At 41.2% G+C, this 17,739-nt stretch overlaps 2 protein-coding genes across 9 annotated transcripts in view; one reads left to right on the plus strand and one right to left on the minus strand.

Annotated features, from left to right (window-relative positions):
- tmem163a (transmembrane protein 163a) overlaps nt 1-17,739 on the plus strand; it is a 181,479-nt gene that overhangs the window by 19,402 nt on the left and 144,338 nt on the right. The gene's annotated exons all lie outside the window — the stretch shown is intronic.
- The window catches only part of acmsd (aminocarboxymuconate semialdehyde decarboxylase), a 34,833-nt gene that overhangs the window by 5,646 nt on the left and 11,448 nt on the right, over nt 1-17,739 (minus strand). For 2 of the 6 annotated variants that reach the window (XM_078403421.1, XM_078403417.1), the window contains 5 exons: nt 15,815-16,051; nt 13,605-13,698; nt 10,485-10,580; nt 5,280-5,452; nt 5,043-5,141 (listed from right to left, as the gene is read on the minus strand). In XM_078403421.1, coding sequence (XP_078259547.1) covers nt 5,043-5,141; nt 5,280-5,452; nt 10,485-10,580; nt 13,605-13,698; nt 15,815-16,051 — 699 coding nt within the window. Of the gene's footprint in view, nt 1-2; nt 2,174-4,245; nt 5,142-5,279; nt 5,453-10,484; nt 10,581-13,604; nt 13,699-15,814; nt 16,052-17,739 lie in introns of those variants that run through there. The other 4 variants (XM_078403418.1, XM_078403419.1, XM_078403416.1 and 1 more) reach the window with 4 other exon arrangements.

The raw sequence follows: 17,739 nt of genomic DNA on the forward strand, positions 1-17,739 counted from the left end.
AAGGCAAGTGAAAAAAATTTAAATATGAACAAATTCTTGCATTGTAAATATACGCCGATGGGCCAATCATCTCAGCTATAGGATATCTATGCAGAAGTTCCTAGTGCCCTCGGCCCAACCACCTTCACCTGCTTTGTCAATGACCTTCCTTTAATCCTGTTCATTACCTGGAGATAAACAATATATTTTTCTCAGCTTATAAAATGGTTTCTCTAACCCTCAGTTTTTTTTTCACACTTTTTCTATTTCCCTGTTTTCCTGCACTTTCATATTAGTCTTCCCCTTTTCGAATATTGGCTTTTCCCCAATTTTCTCTCACTTGTCATATGGAACATAGACCAGTACAGCACACGAACAGGCCCTTCAGCCCACAATGTCTATGCTGAAGATGATGCCAAGACCATCACTTATCTACCTGCACATAACCCATATTTCTGCATATCCATATGCCTATCCAACATTCTTTTAAATGCCATTAACATATCTGCTTCAACCACAACCCAGCAGCATGTGTAACACTGACATTTGCTCGGATTAAATTTTTAATGTACCATTTATCCACGCATTTCTGTAGCTGATCTATATCCCGCTGTGTAGTATGACAGCTTTTCTCACAATTTATGACCCCTGCAATGTTGGTGTCATCTGCAAACTCACTAACCAACCCAAATCCTGACTTGGGTGCTGTCTGTATGGAGTTTGTACATTCTCCCCGTTACCGCATGGATTTTCTCCAAGATGTTCGGTTTCCTCCCATACTCCAAAAATGTACAGGTTTGTAGGTTAATTGGTTTGGTATCAGTATAAATTGTCCCTAGTGTGTGTAGGATGGTGTCAGTGTGCGGGGATCACAGGTCGGCGCGGACTCTGTGGGCTGAAAAGCCTGTTTCGACATTGAATCTCTAAACTAAACTAAACCCTCTGTCTTCTATCAAGCCAGTTTTGAATTCATTTGACTGTCACTACTAATCCTGTGCATCAATCTTCTGGATCAGCCTTCCATGGGGGACATTATCAATTGCCTCACTAAAATCTGGATCGAACGCAGGTCTCTGGCGCTGTAAGGCAGCAACTCTACTGCTGAGACACCATGCTGCATTGGAGTAGCCATATACACAATGTGACCACGAGGTCAAAGGTTAGGAATCCTATAAAAAGTAACTCACCTAATTTCTAAAGCCTATCCAAGGCTCAAGATAGGAGCACGATGGAATGCTCCCCACATGCCTGGTTGAATGCAGCTTCAACTAAGCTACCCGACCCGAAACATCACCCATTCCTTCTCTCCAGAGATGTTGCCTGTCCTGCTGAGCTACTCCAGCATTTTGTGTCTACCTTCGATTTAAACCAGCATCTGCAGTTCTTTCCTACACATACCAAGTCATTTATGGTGTCCTTGACATGCATCTTCCTTGACACCATCAAGAACTTTGCAGCTCTCTTGATATGCACCCCATTCACTCACTCCAACATCGATGCACAGCAGCAGCAATTTGCACCATCTACAGGATGCACTGTAGAAGATCACCAAGACTCCTGTAACAACACCTTCCAAACCCAAAAGCTTACCAGCCAGAAGGACAAAGGCAGCAAATACATGGGAATACCAACACCTTGAAGTTGCTCTCCAAGCCACCACACACTTTCACACCTTAGGTTCAGGTTTAGGTTTATTATTGTCACATGTACTGAGGTGCAGTGATTAGTTTCATTTTGTATGCTATCCAATCAGATCAGAAAACATTCTACATAAATGCAACCATCTCAAACGCAAATACAATCAGTAGAGCAAAGGGGTGGAGGTGATTTGGGCAGTACCTTAACTTATGGAAGGACCATTCAGAAGCCTGATGACAGAGGAGAAGAAGCTGTTCCTGAGACTGGTGGCGGGTGCTTTAAAGCTTCTATACCTTTTGCCTGACATGAGCAGGGAGAAGGAATGACCGGGGTGGGTCAAGTCTTTAATCATATTGGCTGCATTTCTGAGGCAGTGTAGCGTGAAGATGGAGTCAATGGTGGGGAGTCTGGTCCGTGTGATGGATTTGGTTACATCTACAACTTTTTGCAGTTTCTTATGGTCTTGGGTAGAACTATTCCCAAATATACCATCCTGACTTGGAAATATATCACCATTCCTTCCTCATTGTTGGGTCAAAATCCTGGAATTCTGTCCCTAAAAGAAATATATTCACATCACAAAGACTCAGCTTTTAAAGAACAGCTCACCAGTACCTTCTCAAGAGTAACTAGTAATGGGAAATCAAAGGCTGGTGCAGCCTGTGATACCCACATCCCTTCATTGAATATATGTAAAAAGGATGACACAGCAAGTTTATCTGGATGTTAATTGGTTGCAAGCATTGCAAAGACAGTTTAGTAGTCATGTGGAATGAGCAGATTGTGTTATGAGAAGAGATTAGACAGCTTGTATCTGCTGGAATTTCTAAGAATGAGAGTGGATTTGATACGGAGGGATATTGACCAGGTGGATGTGGAGTGGACATCTTTTATGCAGAATTCAGAACCAGGAGTCACTGATTAAAAGTAAGGGTCACCCATTTAAGACTGGAATGAGCCAAAATATTTTTGTTCAAAGATTTATGAGTCTCTGGATCTCTCAACCTGAAAGGATAGTGGAAGCAGTCTTTGAATGTTTTTGAGGCTGAGATATTAGATGGATTTTAGATAAGCCAAGAAGAAATGGAATTGTAGAGCTGCGCCTTGATTTTATTCAGTCACTAAATTCATATTTTAAATCATTGCATTTAAAAGTGATGTTCAATTTAAATATACCTAATTAATTGTTTTGAGACTTACCTGCCCATCTATTATAATTAAGAGGTAATGGTAGATTTGCTGTAGAACTAATCCAAATATTTCTTTATCAAATCTCAACATGGGTGCATTGAACCTAAGTTTTGGCCGTGATCCAAAATCCAATTATTTTGTTTACTCACAAACTCCAGAACACCCATGCTTGGTGATTAAATTTTCCTCTTTATGTTTGTGAGCTAGAATGCCAGTATGGGCGTCTAAGCTTCACTCACTGGAATTCCTGGTAAAAGATCAGTATAATGTTTAAGACGGTTCATAAACTCAATTTGCAGCAGTTATGGAAAATCGTAGATTTCCCAAGAATTCATTCCTCCGTTTCTTCATTGTAATTTTCAAAAGTACTACATGAGCCAAGCTTTCAAATCACTCCTCTCTGAACTAAAATGTGGTAAGTCCAAATACTTCTAGTTCTGAGTATATAATGTAATCTGGCACTTGAGTGCAATACAGCAGGAGTACTACATTGTTTAATATAATTGTCTAGAAATTCATCCCCTGGTTGGTCATACGAGATGCACTACATTGTCAATTTAATCAATGGAATTAATTTTCAGAGACAAATTACGATATGTATTTAGTGTATTTAGTACAACACATGAGCTTTAGTACAACACAATGAGTTTCAAGGCAGCTATTTACGATATACATTAATGACTTAGACGAAGGGATTAAAAGTACCATTAGCAAATTTGCAGATGATACTAAGTTGGGGGGTAGTGTGAATTGTGAGGAAGATGCAATAAGGCTGCAGGGTGACTTGGACAGGTTGTGTGAGTGGGCGGATACATGGCAGATGCAGTTTAATGTAGATAAGTGTGAGGTTATTCACTTTGGAAGTAAGAATAGAAAGGCAGATTATTATCTGAATGGTGTCAAGTTAGGAGGAGGGGGAGTTCAACGAGATCTGGGTGTCCTAGTGCATCAGTCAATGAAAGGAAGCATGCAGGTACAGCAGGCAGTGAAGAAAGCCAATGGAATGTTGGCCTTCGTAACAAGAGGAGTTGAGTATAGGAGCAAAGAGGTCCTTCTACAGTTGTACCGGGCCCTGGTGAGACCGCACCTGGAGTACTGTGTGCAGTTTTGGTCTCCAAATTTGAGGAAGGATATTCTTGCTATGGAGGGCGTGCAGCGTAGGTTCACTAGGTTAATTCCCGGAATGGCGGGACTGTCGTATGTTGAAAGGCTGGAGCGATTGGGCTTGTATACACTGGAATTTAGAAGGATGAGGGGGGATCTTATTGAAACATATAAGATAATTAGGGGATTGGACACATTAGAGGCAGATAACATGTTCCCAATGTTAGGGGAGTCCAGAACAAGGGGCCACAGTTTGAGAATAAGGGGTAGGCCATTTAGAACGGAGATGAGGAAGAACTTTTTCAGTCAGAGGGTGGTGAAGGTGTGGAATTCTCTGCCTCAGAAGGCAGTGGAGGCCAGTTCGTTGGATGCTTTCAAGAGAGAGCTGGATAGAGCTCTTGAGGATAGCGGAGTGAGGGGGTATGGGGAGAAGGCAGGAACGGGGTACTGATTGAGTGATCAGCCATGATCGCATTGAATGGCGGTGCTGGCTCGAAGGGCTGAATGGCCTACTCCTGCACCTATTGTCTATTGTCTATTGTCTATCTTTTGACTGAAATTCTGTCTGGTTCTGTTGTTAAAGTTAATGTTGAAAATGGCTGTACTGAAATACTGCGGAGAGTCTGGTGTTCAAGTCTTTTCCAAATAAACATTTAAATTATATTTGTGATATCAAATTCCGAGCAAAATTAATTGAGTGTTAGTTTCCTGAAGAAAATAAATCAAATTTAACAGAATTATTTGTAAATCATTTAGATTCCTTTTTGAAAGATTGGATTTTTTTTTCCATTTTAGAGAAAGTGGTAGGCTTTCAAGTGATTTGTTCAACCTGCAGAAAGTTTAATTCTGTTGCACTCCTGAAACTAACATGAGGATCGGAGCTTCTTGAACAGTTAGAACAGTGAGGTGATTAGAAAAGCAGAATGGAACAAAATTTGAGTAAGATAAATAAAATGTGCAGGAGTAACAGAAAGAAGCATGGGAAACTATAATTTCTCTCTTTTAGTGAGTTGATTGGTGTGTTCTGCAATTATAGTTGCCGTGGATTAAGACTCATCGATGCACACATTGAATATTTTAATGCACAAATGTAAAGTGTTGAAATATATGCATCTTAATGACAATCTTACTTTAAGTTCATTGTCGAATTCTTCCATAGATTCAATAAGATTTCCAGGTTTCAGTTCACCCAGTGGGAAAGGATAGTCTGTCCCTAGCATCACATTATCCTAAATACAATAACATTTATTGTGATCAGTTAAGACATTTTAACACATTGTTATCTGTAACTCAGTGCAAGATTAACCAGATTAAAGAATCACATGTAATGATAAAGATATAAAGAGTACAATAAGTATTCTACTCACTTCTCCTATCACCTCAACCAACAGCTTTAGTGCGAGTGGATCATGTACTAATGAATCTGTGTAAAACCGGCCAAGGAATTTTCGAGGATTTATCTTGTTGTCTATGGCACACAAATCAGGGCGGACATTAAATCCATGCTCAATCCTACCAATAGTATAAGGGAAGGCACCACCTAAAGACAAATATTATTTTATTCATAGTTGTGACAAAGAATCAATATTAAAGCACTACTTTCAGGTTGGCTGCCTAATGATTGGTTTAATTTAGACAATAGACAATAGGTGCAGGAGTAGGCCATTCGGCCCTTCGGGCCAGCACCACCATTCAATGTGATCATGGCTGATCATTCTCAATCAGTACCCCGTCCCTGCCTTCTCCCCATACCCCCTGATTCCACTATCCTTAAGAGCTCTATCTAGCTATCTCTTGAATGCATTCAGAAAACTGGCCTCCACTGCCTTCTGAGGCAGAGAATTCCACAGATTTACAACTCTCTGGCTGAAAACGTTTTTCCTCATCTCCGTTCTAAATGCCCTACCCCTTATTCTTAAACTGTGGCCCCTGGTTCTGGACTCTCCCAACATTGGGAACATGTTTCCTGCCTCTAACATGTCCAACCCCTTAATAATCTTATATGTTTCGATAAGATCCCCTCTCATCCTTCTAAATTCCAGTGTATACAAGCCTAGTCGCTCCAGTCTTTCAACATATGACAGTCCCGCCATTCCGGGAATTAACCGAGTAAACCTATGCTGCACGCCCTCAATAGCAAGAATATCCTTCCTCAAATTTGGAGACCGAAACTGCACACAGTACTCCAGATGTGGTCTCACTAGAGCCCTGTACAACTGCAGAAGGACCTCTTTGCTCCTATACTCAACTCCTCTTGTTATGAAGGCCAACATTCCATTGACTTTCTTCACTGCCTGCTGTACCTGCATGCTTCCTTTCAGTGACGGATGCACTAGGACACCCAGATCTCGTTGTACGTCCCCCCTTCCTAACTTGACACCATTCAGATAATAATCGGCCTTCCTATTCTTACCACCAAAGTGGATAACCTCACATTTATCCACATTAAACTGCATCTGCCATGCATCCACCCACTCACACAACCTGTCCAAGTCACCCTGCAACCTCATAGCATCTTCCTCACAGTTCACACTACCACCCAGCTTTGTATCATCTGCAAATTTGCTGATGGTGCTTTTAATCCCTTCATCCAAGTCCATTTTTAGTAATGCTGCAAAAAAAGATTGGCAACAGCACACTTTATGCTTTAGAGTAATGGTTAAGTTACTGGACAAGCAACCAGAGTTCAGGACCATTGGCTGCGGGACATAAATTCTGAACCCTTCAAGGCAGCTGGCGAATTTAAATTCAAGTAATTAAATAAATCTGGAATTTAAAGAAAAGCCAGCCTCAGCAATGGTAACTATTAAAATATTGGTAAACTCATCTGGTTCACATGTCCTTCAGGAAAGGTGGTCTGTCATCCCAACTGTGACTACACTATTTGCGACTCTAGGCAATCAATTTGATTGAGCCTTAAATGTCTCCTCAGTTCATGATTTTGAATGTGATGCTAAGATGCTACCATATAAAATCATGAGAGGAATAGATTGGGTAGATGCACAGAGTCTCCAGCCCAGAGTAGGTGAATCGAGGACATAGGTTTAAGGTGAAAGGGAAAAGATTTAATAGGAATCTGAGGGGCAACGCTTTCACACAGAGGGTGGCAGGTGTATGGAACAAGCTGCCAGAGGTGGTAGTTGAGGCTGGGATTATCCCAAAGTTTAAGAAACAGTTAGACAAGTACATGGATTGAACAGGTTTGGAGGGATATGGACCAAATATGGGCAGGTGGGACTAGTGTAGCTGGGACATTTTGGCCGGTGTGGGCAAGTTGGGCCAAAGGGCCTGTTTCCATGCCCTATCACTCTATAACAGTTTGAAATAGCTTGGTATATGGTAGCAATAATAGAAATATCGTTAAACACATATTTATAAATAAGGATAGTTAAAAAATCCACTCTTCTTACTAGTTTGGCCACAGTTCCTTTATGTAATATTCAACTGACTTGTAAGATGTGATGATATTTCACCTTTTAAGAGTTAGACTTGCAAAAAGGTAAATGGGAAATTCAACAAATTCATAGAGATGTAATTTACTACGTTTTTTTAAATGTTTTAGTAGATAATTTCATAAGTGTTCTATTTATGTAATGTGTTTAAACCTGAAATTCATCATTGGCCATCTGTAGGATATATCCTGAAACAATAGGGTCAATTTTATAAATACAAGTGAGGCTAAGCTGCTTGCTGTGTCTGTCAAAAAAAATCAGGGATATGTTGCCCATAAGATTTCATTCATTTCCTTTCATGGACAGGAACAGTGCACCCGCTGTTTCCCAAGATGTACTCTAACTACAAAGCTTTTGGCTGATAGTGCACATTTAAAGCAACTTGGAATGTAAGCAAAAAACTATTACATATTTTTTAAATCCTTTATGGGACACTATTGCACAGAATTTTTTTTATCTTGGAAATGGAATTATTTTAGTTATCCATGAATGTTGGAGCATATAATAAGTTGTGAACATCTACATTGGAAAAAAGATACATAATTCTTCAAGTGTTTCTGTATAAATTCTTTATATGAAGAGATGGCTGTGATGCACCTGTCCTTTTTAAAATGACCTATAGGTACAATCTGTTGTTTTGCCACATGGATAAGTTCAGTCTTATTATAAAGTTGTTTTGTTTTTACCCTGGCATGCAGAGTACCATAAATCTGGTGTTAAAATCTGGATTGGCTTTGAAGCAAGTGAACATAAGGAATAAGAGCTGGAATAAGCCATTCAGCCCCTTAAATCTCCTATGCTATGAAATAAGTTGTGGTTGTTCTGATTCTAGCCTCAGTTACACTTTCCTGCTACTCTCTGTAACCCTGGAGTCCAAAGATCTGCCAACTTCAGCCTTGAATGTGTTCAAAAGCTCCCACCATAGCTGTGAGGGAGATGACAAGAGAAATGGAGAGAGGATGTTCTCCTCATGCAGGTATCTCAGAGCATACTTTGAGAATAAAGTCATATCCATTTAACATGGAAAAGGGGAGAAATTATTTTCTCTTAGAGAATCTTTAGAATTCTTATGTGTTTCCATATAATCACATCTCATTCTTTAAAACTCCAGTGTGCCTTGGTGCAATGAAATTTCCTCATCTAAAGATTCTCATTCCACTTACACTTATTTACTGCCCGAATACATATTGGGGCAGTATTCATTGCATTATATCAACACTATAATTGTAATAGAAAGCAAAAGAAAAAGGTTCTTTTCATTTCTGTTAGTATTATATTTATAACCAACAAATCTTAGAAGGGTCTCAACCCAAAATGTCATCTATTCCTTTTCTCCAGAGATGCTGCCTGACCTGCTGAGTTACTCTTGCATTTTGTGTCTATTTTCAGTGTAAAGCAGCATCTGCAGTTCCTTCCTACAAATCTTTAGGGATGCTAATCTCAAAATTCTGGCTATGCTGCTGCACCATCAGAATTAAAAGAGTTGGATAACCCTAGCATTGACTTCCCCCATGTCCTGAGCGAAGAGATAATCAACATAAAAATGTGGATGACAATTATAAATAATGAGTTCTGCTAACTAGTGAGAGAACAGAAGTTATGGGTCCCACCCATTTTCCTCCCCTCTCTTCCATTTATTGGTGCTTTATCTAATAAGAGGCCTACAATTACCATTTTATTCCATGGAAAATAAATAAATCAGCAGCTGAAACAAAAATAGAAATGCTGGAAGAAATCAACTAGTCTAGCAGCATCTGTGGAACAGAAAAATCAGTTAATGTTTCAGGTCGAAGACCCTTCAATAAAACTGGCAGAAAGAGAAAGCTATTGAGGGCGTGCAGCGTAGGTTCACTAGGTTAATTCCCGGAATGGCGGGACTGTCGTATGTTGAAAGGCTGGAGCAATTAGGCTTGTATACACTGGAATTTAGAAGGATGAGGGGGGATCTTATTGAAACATATAAGATAATTAGGGGATTGGACACATTAGAGGCAGGAAACATGTTCCCAATGTTGGAGGAGTCCAGAACAAGGGGCCACAGTTTAAGAATAAGGGGTAGGCCATTTAGAACGGAGATGAGGAAGAACTTTTTCAGTCAGAGAGTGGTGAAGGTGTGGAATTCTCTGCCTCAGAAGGCAGTGGAGGCCAGTTCGTTGGATGCTTTCAAGAGAGAGCTCTTAAGGATAGCGGAGTGAGGGGGTATGGGGAGAAGGCAGGAACGGGGTACTGATTGAGAGTGATCAGCCATGATCGCATTGAATGGCGGTGCTGGCTCGAAGGGCTGAATGGCCTACTCCTGCACCTATTGTCTATTATCTATTGTCTATTGACAGATGTGAAGAGAAAGCAAGCTGTTCTAAAAGTATGGAAATGATACGGCAGCTATACAAAAATAGGGTGGGGGAGAGGAATGGCATCTACAAAAAAATGGACTGGCTATTTATAGTGCCATTTCTCTCCCATTGTTTTTGCATTTTTTATAGTCTGGTCTGCTTAGTGTGTACCAGCAGGCCAGACTATACAATATAAATCACACTTCACATTAGCAGCACATTACAAAGAAATAGGAGCTTAACTGGCTATTCAATGGTTGTCCATCACTTTCCCCTGTTACAGATGTTCCCTTTGTTCCACCCATTGCCCTCATAGAACTTTATAGTTACTTAGACTAACTTGCTTGTCCCTTTCTGTTGAAATGTCTGACCTGAAGTATTAACTGGTTTCTCTTTCCACGGATGCTGATTGATTAGCATCCAGCTGATAAATTATTCCAGCATTTCTGTTTTATTACATTGGTTATGTTGTATCTAAATAGGGTCAACTCTCAACATCACCTTGTCAAGGCAGCACGGAAGGGTAAGAAATGTTGTTTTTACCAACATTGCCCACCATCCTGAAAACAAATTTCAAAAAGTGAATTGAAATAACATCTGAATGTTATTGGAAGACAGTAGTAGACAGTAAATGAAGTGTAAAATGTACTTCTGCACAGACGATTAACATCAACAGAAAATTAAATTGGACACAGATTAAAACAGAATGCCGCTTTTCTCTCAGTCCTTTCTCAGCCACTGGCATTGACCAATTTTGTTCAGATTCTAAATAAAACATATATCTTACCTCCATGGGCAAAACAGACTTTCAATTTGGGAAATTTTTCAAAGATCCCACCAAACAGCATGCTACAGATTGCAGTGGTTGTTTCAGCAGGCATACCTAAAAAAAAGAAATAAATTCATAACTGTTCTTGCATGTTAATCAAATATTAGTGGTATCTGTCACACTCTCCATTTCCAAGATTACAGATTCCAGGTTGAAAGGATTGAGTCCTTGCGAAGATATAAGATTCCTCTGTGTTGTTTTCTCAATGCCTAGACAATATTCCATTTCTCCCCAAGATGTCTCAGTATTGTTTAGATAGCAGCATGGATGGGTTGCATGAAGTCACACTGTTTCAAAAACAATCCATCATTGACTGTTATACGAGAATTTTCCCGAACCGTTTATGACCCATAGCGCTGTGGCCGTAGCGCGATGTTTAAACCCCATGGGCTGCAGCCGGTAGCCCATTGTGCTGCAGCCGACAGCTGTTTGTTTAAATTCCCATGTGTTAAGCCAATAGACAATAGGTGCAGGAGTAGGCCATTTGGCCCTTCGAGCCAGCACCACCATTCAATGTGATCGTGGCTGATCATTCTCAATCAATACCCCGTTCCTGCCTTCTCCCCATACCCCCTGACTCCGCTATCCTTAAGAGCTCTATCTAGCTCTTTCTTGAATGCATTCAGAGAATTGGCCTCCATTGCCTCCTGAGGCAGAGAATTCCACAGATTTACAACTCTCTGAGTGAAAAAGTTTTTTCCCATTCCGGGAATTAACCAAGTAAACCTACGCTGCACGCCCTCAATAGCCTTCCTCAAATTTGGAGACCTAAACTGCACACAGTACTCCAGGTGCGGTCTCACTAGGGCCCTGTACAACTGCAAAAGGACCTCTTTGTTCCTATACTCAACTCCTCTTGTTATGAAGGCCAACATTCCATTGGCTTTCTTCACTGCCTGCTGTACCTGCATGCTTCCTTTCAGTGCTGATGCACTAGGACACTGTTGTACGTCCCCTTTTCCTAACTTGACACCATTCAGATAATAATCTGCCTTCCTATTCTTACCACCAAAGTGGATAACCTCACACTTATCCACAGCCGACTGCTCTGCTTAAACCTTTGCATGCCAAACCGGCAGCACTGTGTGTATTACCTTTGCGAGCCAAGTCTGTTGTGCTGTGTGCATTGCTTTACACGCCAGTCCACGGCTGATAGCGCTTTGTTCCCAAGGGGAGAGGGAGAGAGGGAGGGGGAGGGGGGCCTTGCTGGGATGCAGTCCCGTGGCATTGGTTATAGTTTGAATTTGGAAGCAGCGCTATTGGCCAGGACTTACCGGCGGTTATTTCAACACCTGATTTCATACCTGTATAAAGGCAGGTGCCAGTAAGCCAGAAGTTAGTTCAAGTTCATGTATGAGAGGGGTTCACCGACGGGCTGAGTCGCGATGAACGCCACAGACGGAGGCAGAGAGAGAGAGAGGGGTGCTGCTGTAAAACGGTACCCCGCGCTTACAGAGACAGGTATTGTTTTTGTCCTCGCCAATAAAACTGGTTTGCAACTAAACTGATGTTTGAGCCTTTTTACGTGCACATGTATATGAATTGAGAAATGAATAAATAAGTTCTATCTTCTAAATGTTCTCCATATTGCTTCAGGATTCTTCACACTCCCTGCATGATTAGAATAAGAAACAGGTTCACATGCAAAACATTACAAATTATTAAGGAGGATGTTAATAACAGAACTTGTGTGAAGCAAGATGGGAAAGCATTTTGAGTTAAACAAAGAAATCGTGAGCTGAGAGCATTGATGTCCTCAGCACGAGTTTGAAGCTCCAGCAATGCTGATGAATGTGGAGGCAGGTCACCCCAAGTAATTACCTGCAAATATGGGCACAGGAGGGAATCCCAACCAAACTCTGCATAGTAGTGGGAAATAATAAAGCTGAGAGGTATCCAGTAAGTACTGCCAGGAATTCTTGTGGAGCATCGCACAGCAGATATGGTGCCAACTGCAGAGTGGCATTTTATTTTATTTGAGCAAACAACAAGCTGACGAAAGAACTCAACAGGTTAAGCAATATCTGTGGAGGGAAATAGACAGTTTTGAGTTGGAACCCTTTCTTCAGACTGATAAGAGGGGAGAGAGCTAGTCGAAAGAGGTTAGAGGAAGAGGTGGAGCAAGTGCCACCAAATGCTAGATAAATCCAGGTAAGGAGAGGTTGATTGGGAGATGCATCAGGTGGTGGAGAGAAGGATGGAGGCTGGAGGTGGTAAGTGGAGAAGACAAAAAGGTGCAAATGGTGGAATTCGATAAGATAGGAAGGTGGGGAGTGAGATGTAGAAATATAAGGATGTTGGGAAGAAGGAAACGGGAAATAAAAATGGGGACCTGGAATGGGGAGAGTGGTGGTTGGAGGTTACTGAGTGGTTGGAGGAGGTAGTGGAGTGAGGAACTAAATAGGTGAGTGGACCAGGGGGTGGAAAGAAACATGTGTACCAAAGCTATCTTCTTTATGTATGAAGACGGGTCCTGAGCTTATTTGTCTGCTCAGTGCGAGGGGAGTGCAGAATGCAAAAATTAAAAGTGGTTCAATCATTCATTTTTTCAAACGTAATAAATGTGGTTTTATATGAAATTTTGAGTAAGAAGCAGAGTGATCAGGAACTAGCTATCATGTACTGCTAACTTATTGCAAAGATTGTTCATGGTAATTGGTGGAGTAAAACAGGTGGTAGTTAACCAGTACTCCACTTGATTTTCTTTCCAATCTTAACTGGTTGATTGGAAATTGTTTGCCAATGAACAATCACTTTTTTTGTAAATTTCCAAGAGGAATTTCACTACTATTATTTATTTTCCTAACTATAATCAATATCATGGGGGAATTGCTGACATTTGAGATTTGTTGAAAATGAAACCCATTCGTCCTGGCTATTCCCATGTTTCATATAACTGGTAGGACTGTCAATCTAAATTTTTGTTTTTTTTATCCTTGAGGAAACATTTGACCATCGTTGTTGTCACCACAATATTGTATCTGTGTACAGGACTTCAGCTAATAGAGGATTGCAGACGTCATCCTCAGTGTGAACATATTCTGAAGTTTCTGTGAAGATCTCTGTGTTGGTACTAACCTACGAGCCATGGAAGCCAATATTTTGCCATCCTCCCATCCATCTTCATATCCCAAGGGTGCACAAATATGGCACAGCTTAACTTTTCTGCAGCCTTAAAGTGAACCAATGAGAAATGCTGAGTCATCAATCTGTATTGAAATTGCAAGTAATAATACATAAATTGATTGTTAGTTTGCAAATAATGATGCTGCTGTGCTTTTCATCATTGGTGGGATATCCCATCGCTGTGTTATTCTGTAAATAGCAAAGGATCAGGATAAGGGGAAGGAATGGAGAGGACAGGACAATAAAACCTTTACTTTGATTTAATATTAAATGTCACAAATCACCATTTCAAACAAAATTTACACATATGGCACTCTCATGGAAAAAAATCAACCAATTATCCAATTTATTGCCTTAGTGCTTAGTTTCTAGAGGTGTTTGTCTTTGCTTATGCCACGAGGGGATATCCCAATGGCTGTATCATGGTTGGCGGAAAACTGCTGACATTCGCCGGTAGAGTGTACACGCAAGAACCTGCAGATGCTGGCTTACAAAAAGAGACACTAAGTGCTGGAGTAACTCAACGGGTCAGGTAGCATCTCTAGAGAATATTAGTGTTTATAATCTTGTGCAAGATAGATGCTGGACTTCCCTTTGCCTCTTGATATTGTGCACAGGCTTTCTGGCTAACTTGCCAAGACCCGAGGCACTTCTTCTCTGGGTAATCATATTGAATTCCTCTTTTCATGTGTGATTTTACCTTTTGCGACTATTCTGACCCTATGTTCTGGCACTATTTAATAAGATCTTTGCTTATCTGATATATAATATAAGAAAATAACTGCAGATGCTGATTGTAACCTCAACTCTGCATTCCCAACCACCGGTCCTAACTTTGCTTAGCTTAGATATACAGCACGGAAACAGGCCCTTTGGCCCACCAGGTCAGCACCAACCAGCGATCCCCCCAGGGACAATTTTTACATTTGCCAAGCCAATTGACCTACAAACCTGCAAGTCTTTGGAGTGTGGGCGGAAACTGAAGATCTCGGAGAAAACCCACGCAGGTCACAGGGAGAACGTACAAACTCCGTACAGACAGCACCTATAGTCGGGATCGAACCCAAGTCTCCGACATTGCATTCGCTGTAAGGCAGCAACTCTACCGCTACACCACCGTGACCACCATAACCTTTAACCTTTTGCCTCCTTGCTGATCAGGAATCTAGCGATATTTTCGATAATAAAAATAAAGACTCTTCTTCCACTACTTTGTGAAAAATTACCAGAGACACGAAACTCAGAGAAAAAAAAATGTAATCTGTCTTAAATGGATGATTCCTTATATTTAAAAGTGGATTGTTGATTCTTGATTCTCCCACAAGAGGAACCGCCTTCTTCACATCAAGGTTTCTCAGAATCTTAAATGCTGCAAAAGAGTGCCCTTTCAATCTCTGCAAATGGCTCCCCAAACAATGTTCCTTTGGAGTATTACCACAGAAATTGGATTAAATAATATTTGGAGCTTCCATCATTAGGCACTCTACGTTTTAATTCTAGAGTGCTGGGTTGAGATCCCAATATCCTTTGACCCTATGGGACCCTTCTCTCACTAAATCATTCCAAATTCAATACCATCCACTATATTAACTCCTCAATTTCCCAAATCCTATACTTGACCCCTCCCAATCCTTTGACTTCCAGGTGATTCTGAACCCGCAAATGACCCTGATATCTGCAGGCCGCTCCCAATCTTCTAGTTCCCCCAAGGTCCTGCCCCCAATTGGTGTAGGCCCTTGATGCAACAATTTGTAAAGCCGCCAGGGAAGGTTTTAATCTCTAACCTTTCACCTGACTGCATAAGTGTCTGCAGATGTTGGAATCGAGTGCAGAGAACAAACTGCTGGTGGAACTCAGCGGATTAGGTAGCATGATGTAGTCTGAAGAAGGGTTCCAGTCCAAAGTTATCTGTCTGTTGTCCTCCAAAGTCTGAGTTTCCCCTGAAAACATTACATCAGCTCCAAACCAATGAAGCGATGAATGAAGTTTGTATAGGGGACAATGCCCAACAGTCATCAGTGCTTTCCCATAACCTCCATCCAACACAAATGTTTTGAATACCAATGTGATGACCCTGCCAGATACATTTCCCCCTTTCAGCATTTGTAAGGACCATTCCCTTCATGACAAAATACAAAGTTTTAAAATAAGTAAATGCTTACTGCATACACTGGATAAAGCTCTTGAGAGTTCAGATCCCAATCATTTATATGAGAGCCAATTTGGATTCCAGGAAATCCTAACTCTTTTACGCAGCGATACATTTCCTGCACAGCAAGTTCTGGGTCTTGCATTGGCACCGTACCAAGACCAGTGAATCTCTTTGAGTGTTTATGTACTGTGGCTGCAAGGTCATCATTCAAAATATGGCACAGGTCCAGCGTGTCCTTGGGTTTTGCCTGCCAAAAACAGAGTAACTGTCAACATACAATTACAGTTTTCTATGAAAAAGTATTTACATAGTTCTGTTGAAATATTCTCTGTGAAAGATAAATTAAGTCAAAAAGGGTTGATGCATATCCAAGAACAGACTCTTGAACCTGGTTCATAAAAAAGGAAACTTTTCATAATTAACTTGTCATCCTTAGTAAGGCCTATGCTGATCTCTATATTAATCCAAAGGAAATGTGACTAAATATAGTGCATTGTAAATTATGATTGTTACAGTGTCCAAATTACTCAACCTTATATTTGCTAAACTTAAATTACTTCACAAAACCTAGAATTACACTTTATTTGGCACTAACAAACACTAGTTCAGTAAGCTGCACTGCTTGGTGAAACTGAAATACAGCTTTGATTTCTTTTTAATTAAATGTAATAATAACCATCAGAAAAGAGTGGAGCTCCTTTTCTGCTGAAAAGAGCAATTGAGTTAAGTTAGGCAGGGATTGGTTTCATCAGATGTAAAAAGGTTAAACATAGAAATGTAGTAAATTAGAAGCAAGAGTAGGCCATTCAGTCCTTTGAGCAATTTCTGCCATTCAATGCAATCATGGCTGATCATCAAAATGCAGTACCATATTTCACCTTTCTTCCCATATTCCTTAATATAATAATAATAATAATAATAATAATAAACATTTATTTTTTATAGCGCTTTTCCAAATGCTCAAAGACGCTTTACAAAAACAGTCAAGACATAAAAACAAACAGACAAATTATCCTGACGGAGAAGCGGCGAACAAATAGCGCCAGCGTCCTCTCACGTCAGGGTCCGGCAGCAGACAATAAAGAACACAAGACACACAATTACAATTTTTAACACAAACAGCCATCACAATGATTGCTCCAGGCACAGCCTCACTGTGATGGAAGGCAAAGAAAAGTCTTATCTCCTCCTCATTCTTCCCCAGTGGTGCCACGAGGCGATCGAGGCTCCCGACTTTTGAAGCCCCCACCGGGCGATGGAAAGTCCCAGGGCCGAGCCGAGCAGGCTGATGAAGGTCCTGAGCCCCCACTGGGCGATGGAAAGTGCCGCGGCCAGGCCACGCAGGGCGATGAGGGGCCTGCGAGCGGGTCAATCAAACCTCGCGCTTCGGGGTGGTCGAAGCTGCTACGGCTGGAGCTCCCGAAAGCCAGTCGCCAGCCAGGGACCTGCGAGCTCCCGATGTTGCGGTCTGCAGGGCCCACGGCCGAAGCCTCCGAGATGGTAAGTCCAGGCCCTGCGACCGGAGTCTTCAAGGACGATCCCAGCTGGAGGCCGCCGACTCCACGGTGTTAGGCCGTAGCACGAACGGAGACACAACACGGTAAAGGTCGCATCTCCGTTGAGGAGGAGATTGGAAAAAAAGGTTTCCCCCACCCCCCACATATACAGAGTTAAAAATAAATCAAAAGAAACATTTCAACGATAACAGACAAAAACAAAAAAAAGACAGAGACTGCCGGTGAGCCGCAGCTGCAGAACGCAGCCACGCCCCCTAATCTGTTCAGACATTAGTATTATATCCCATTCGTTCTTGAGAAGATTTCATATTTTCGTATTAACTACATTCTGCACTTCTCTACATTTGAACTCTATGCTTACAACAACTGGGATTTGAAAATGGCATCAATTCTGGCGACTGTATACTGTCTCAGTGTA

The sequence above is a fragment of the Rhinoraja longicauda genome, chromosome 8 (assembly GCF_053455715.1).
Source record: "Rhinoraja longicauda isolate Sanriku21f chromosome 8, sRhiLon1.1, whole genome shotgun sequence".
Classification (NCBI taxonomy): domain Eukaryota; kingdom Metazoa; phylum Chordata; class Chondrichthyes; order Rajiformes; family Arhynchobatidae; genus Rhinoraja; species Rhinoraja longicauda.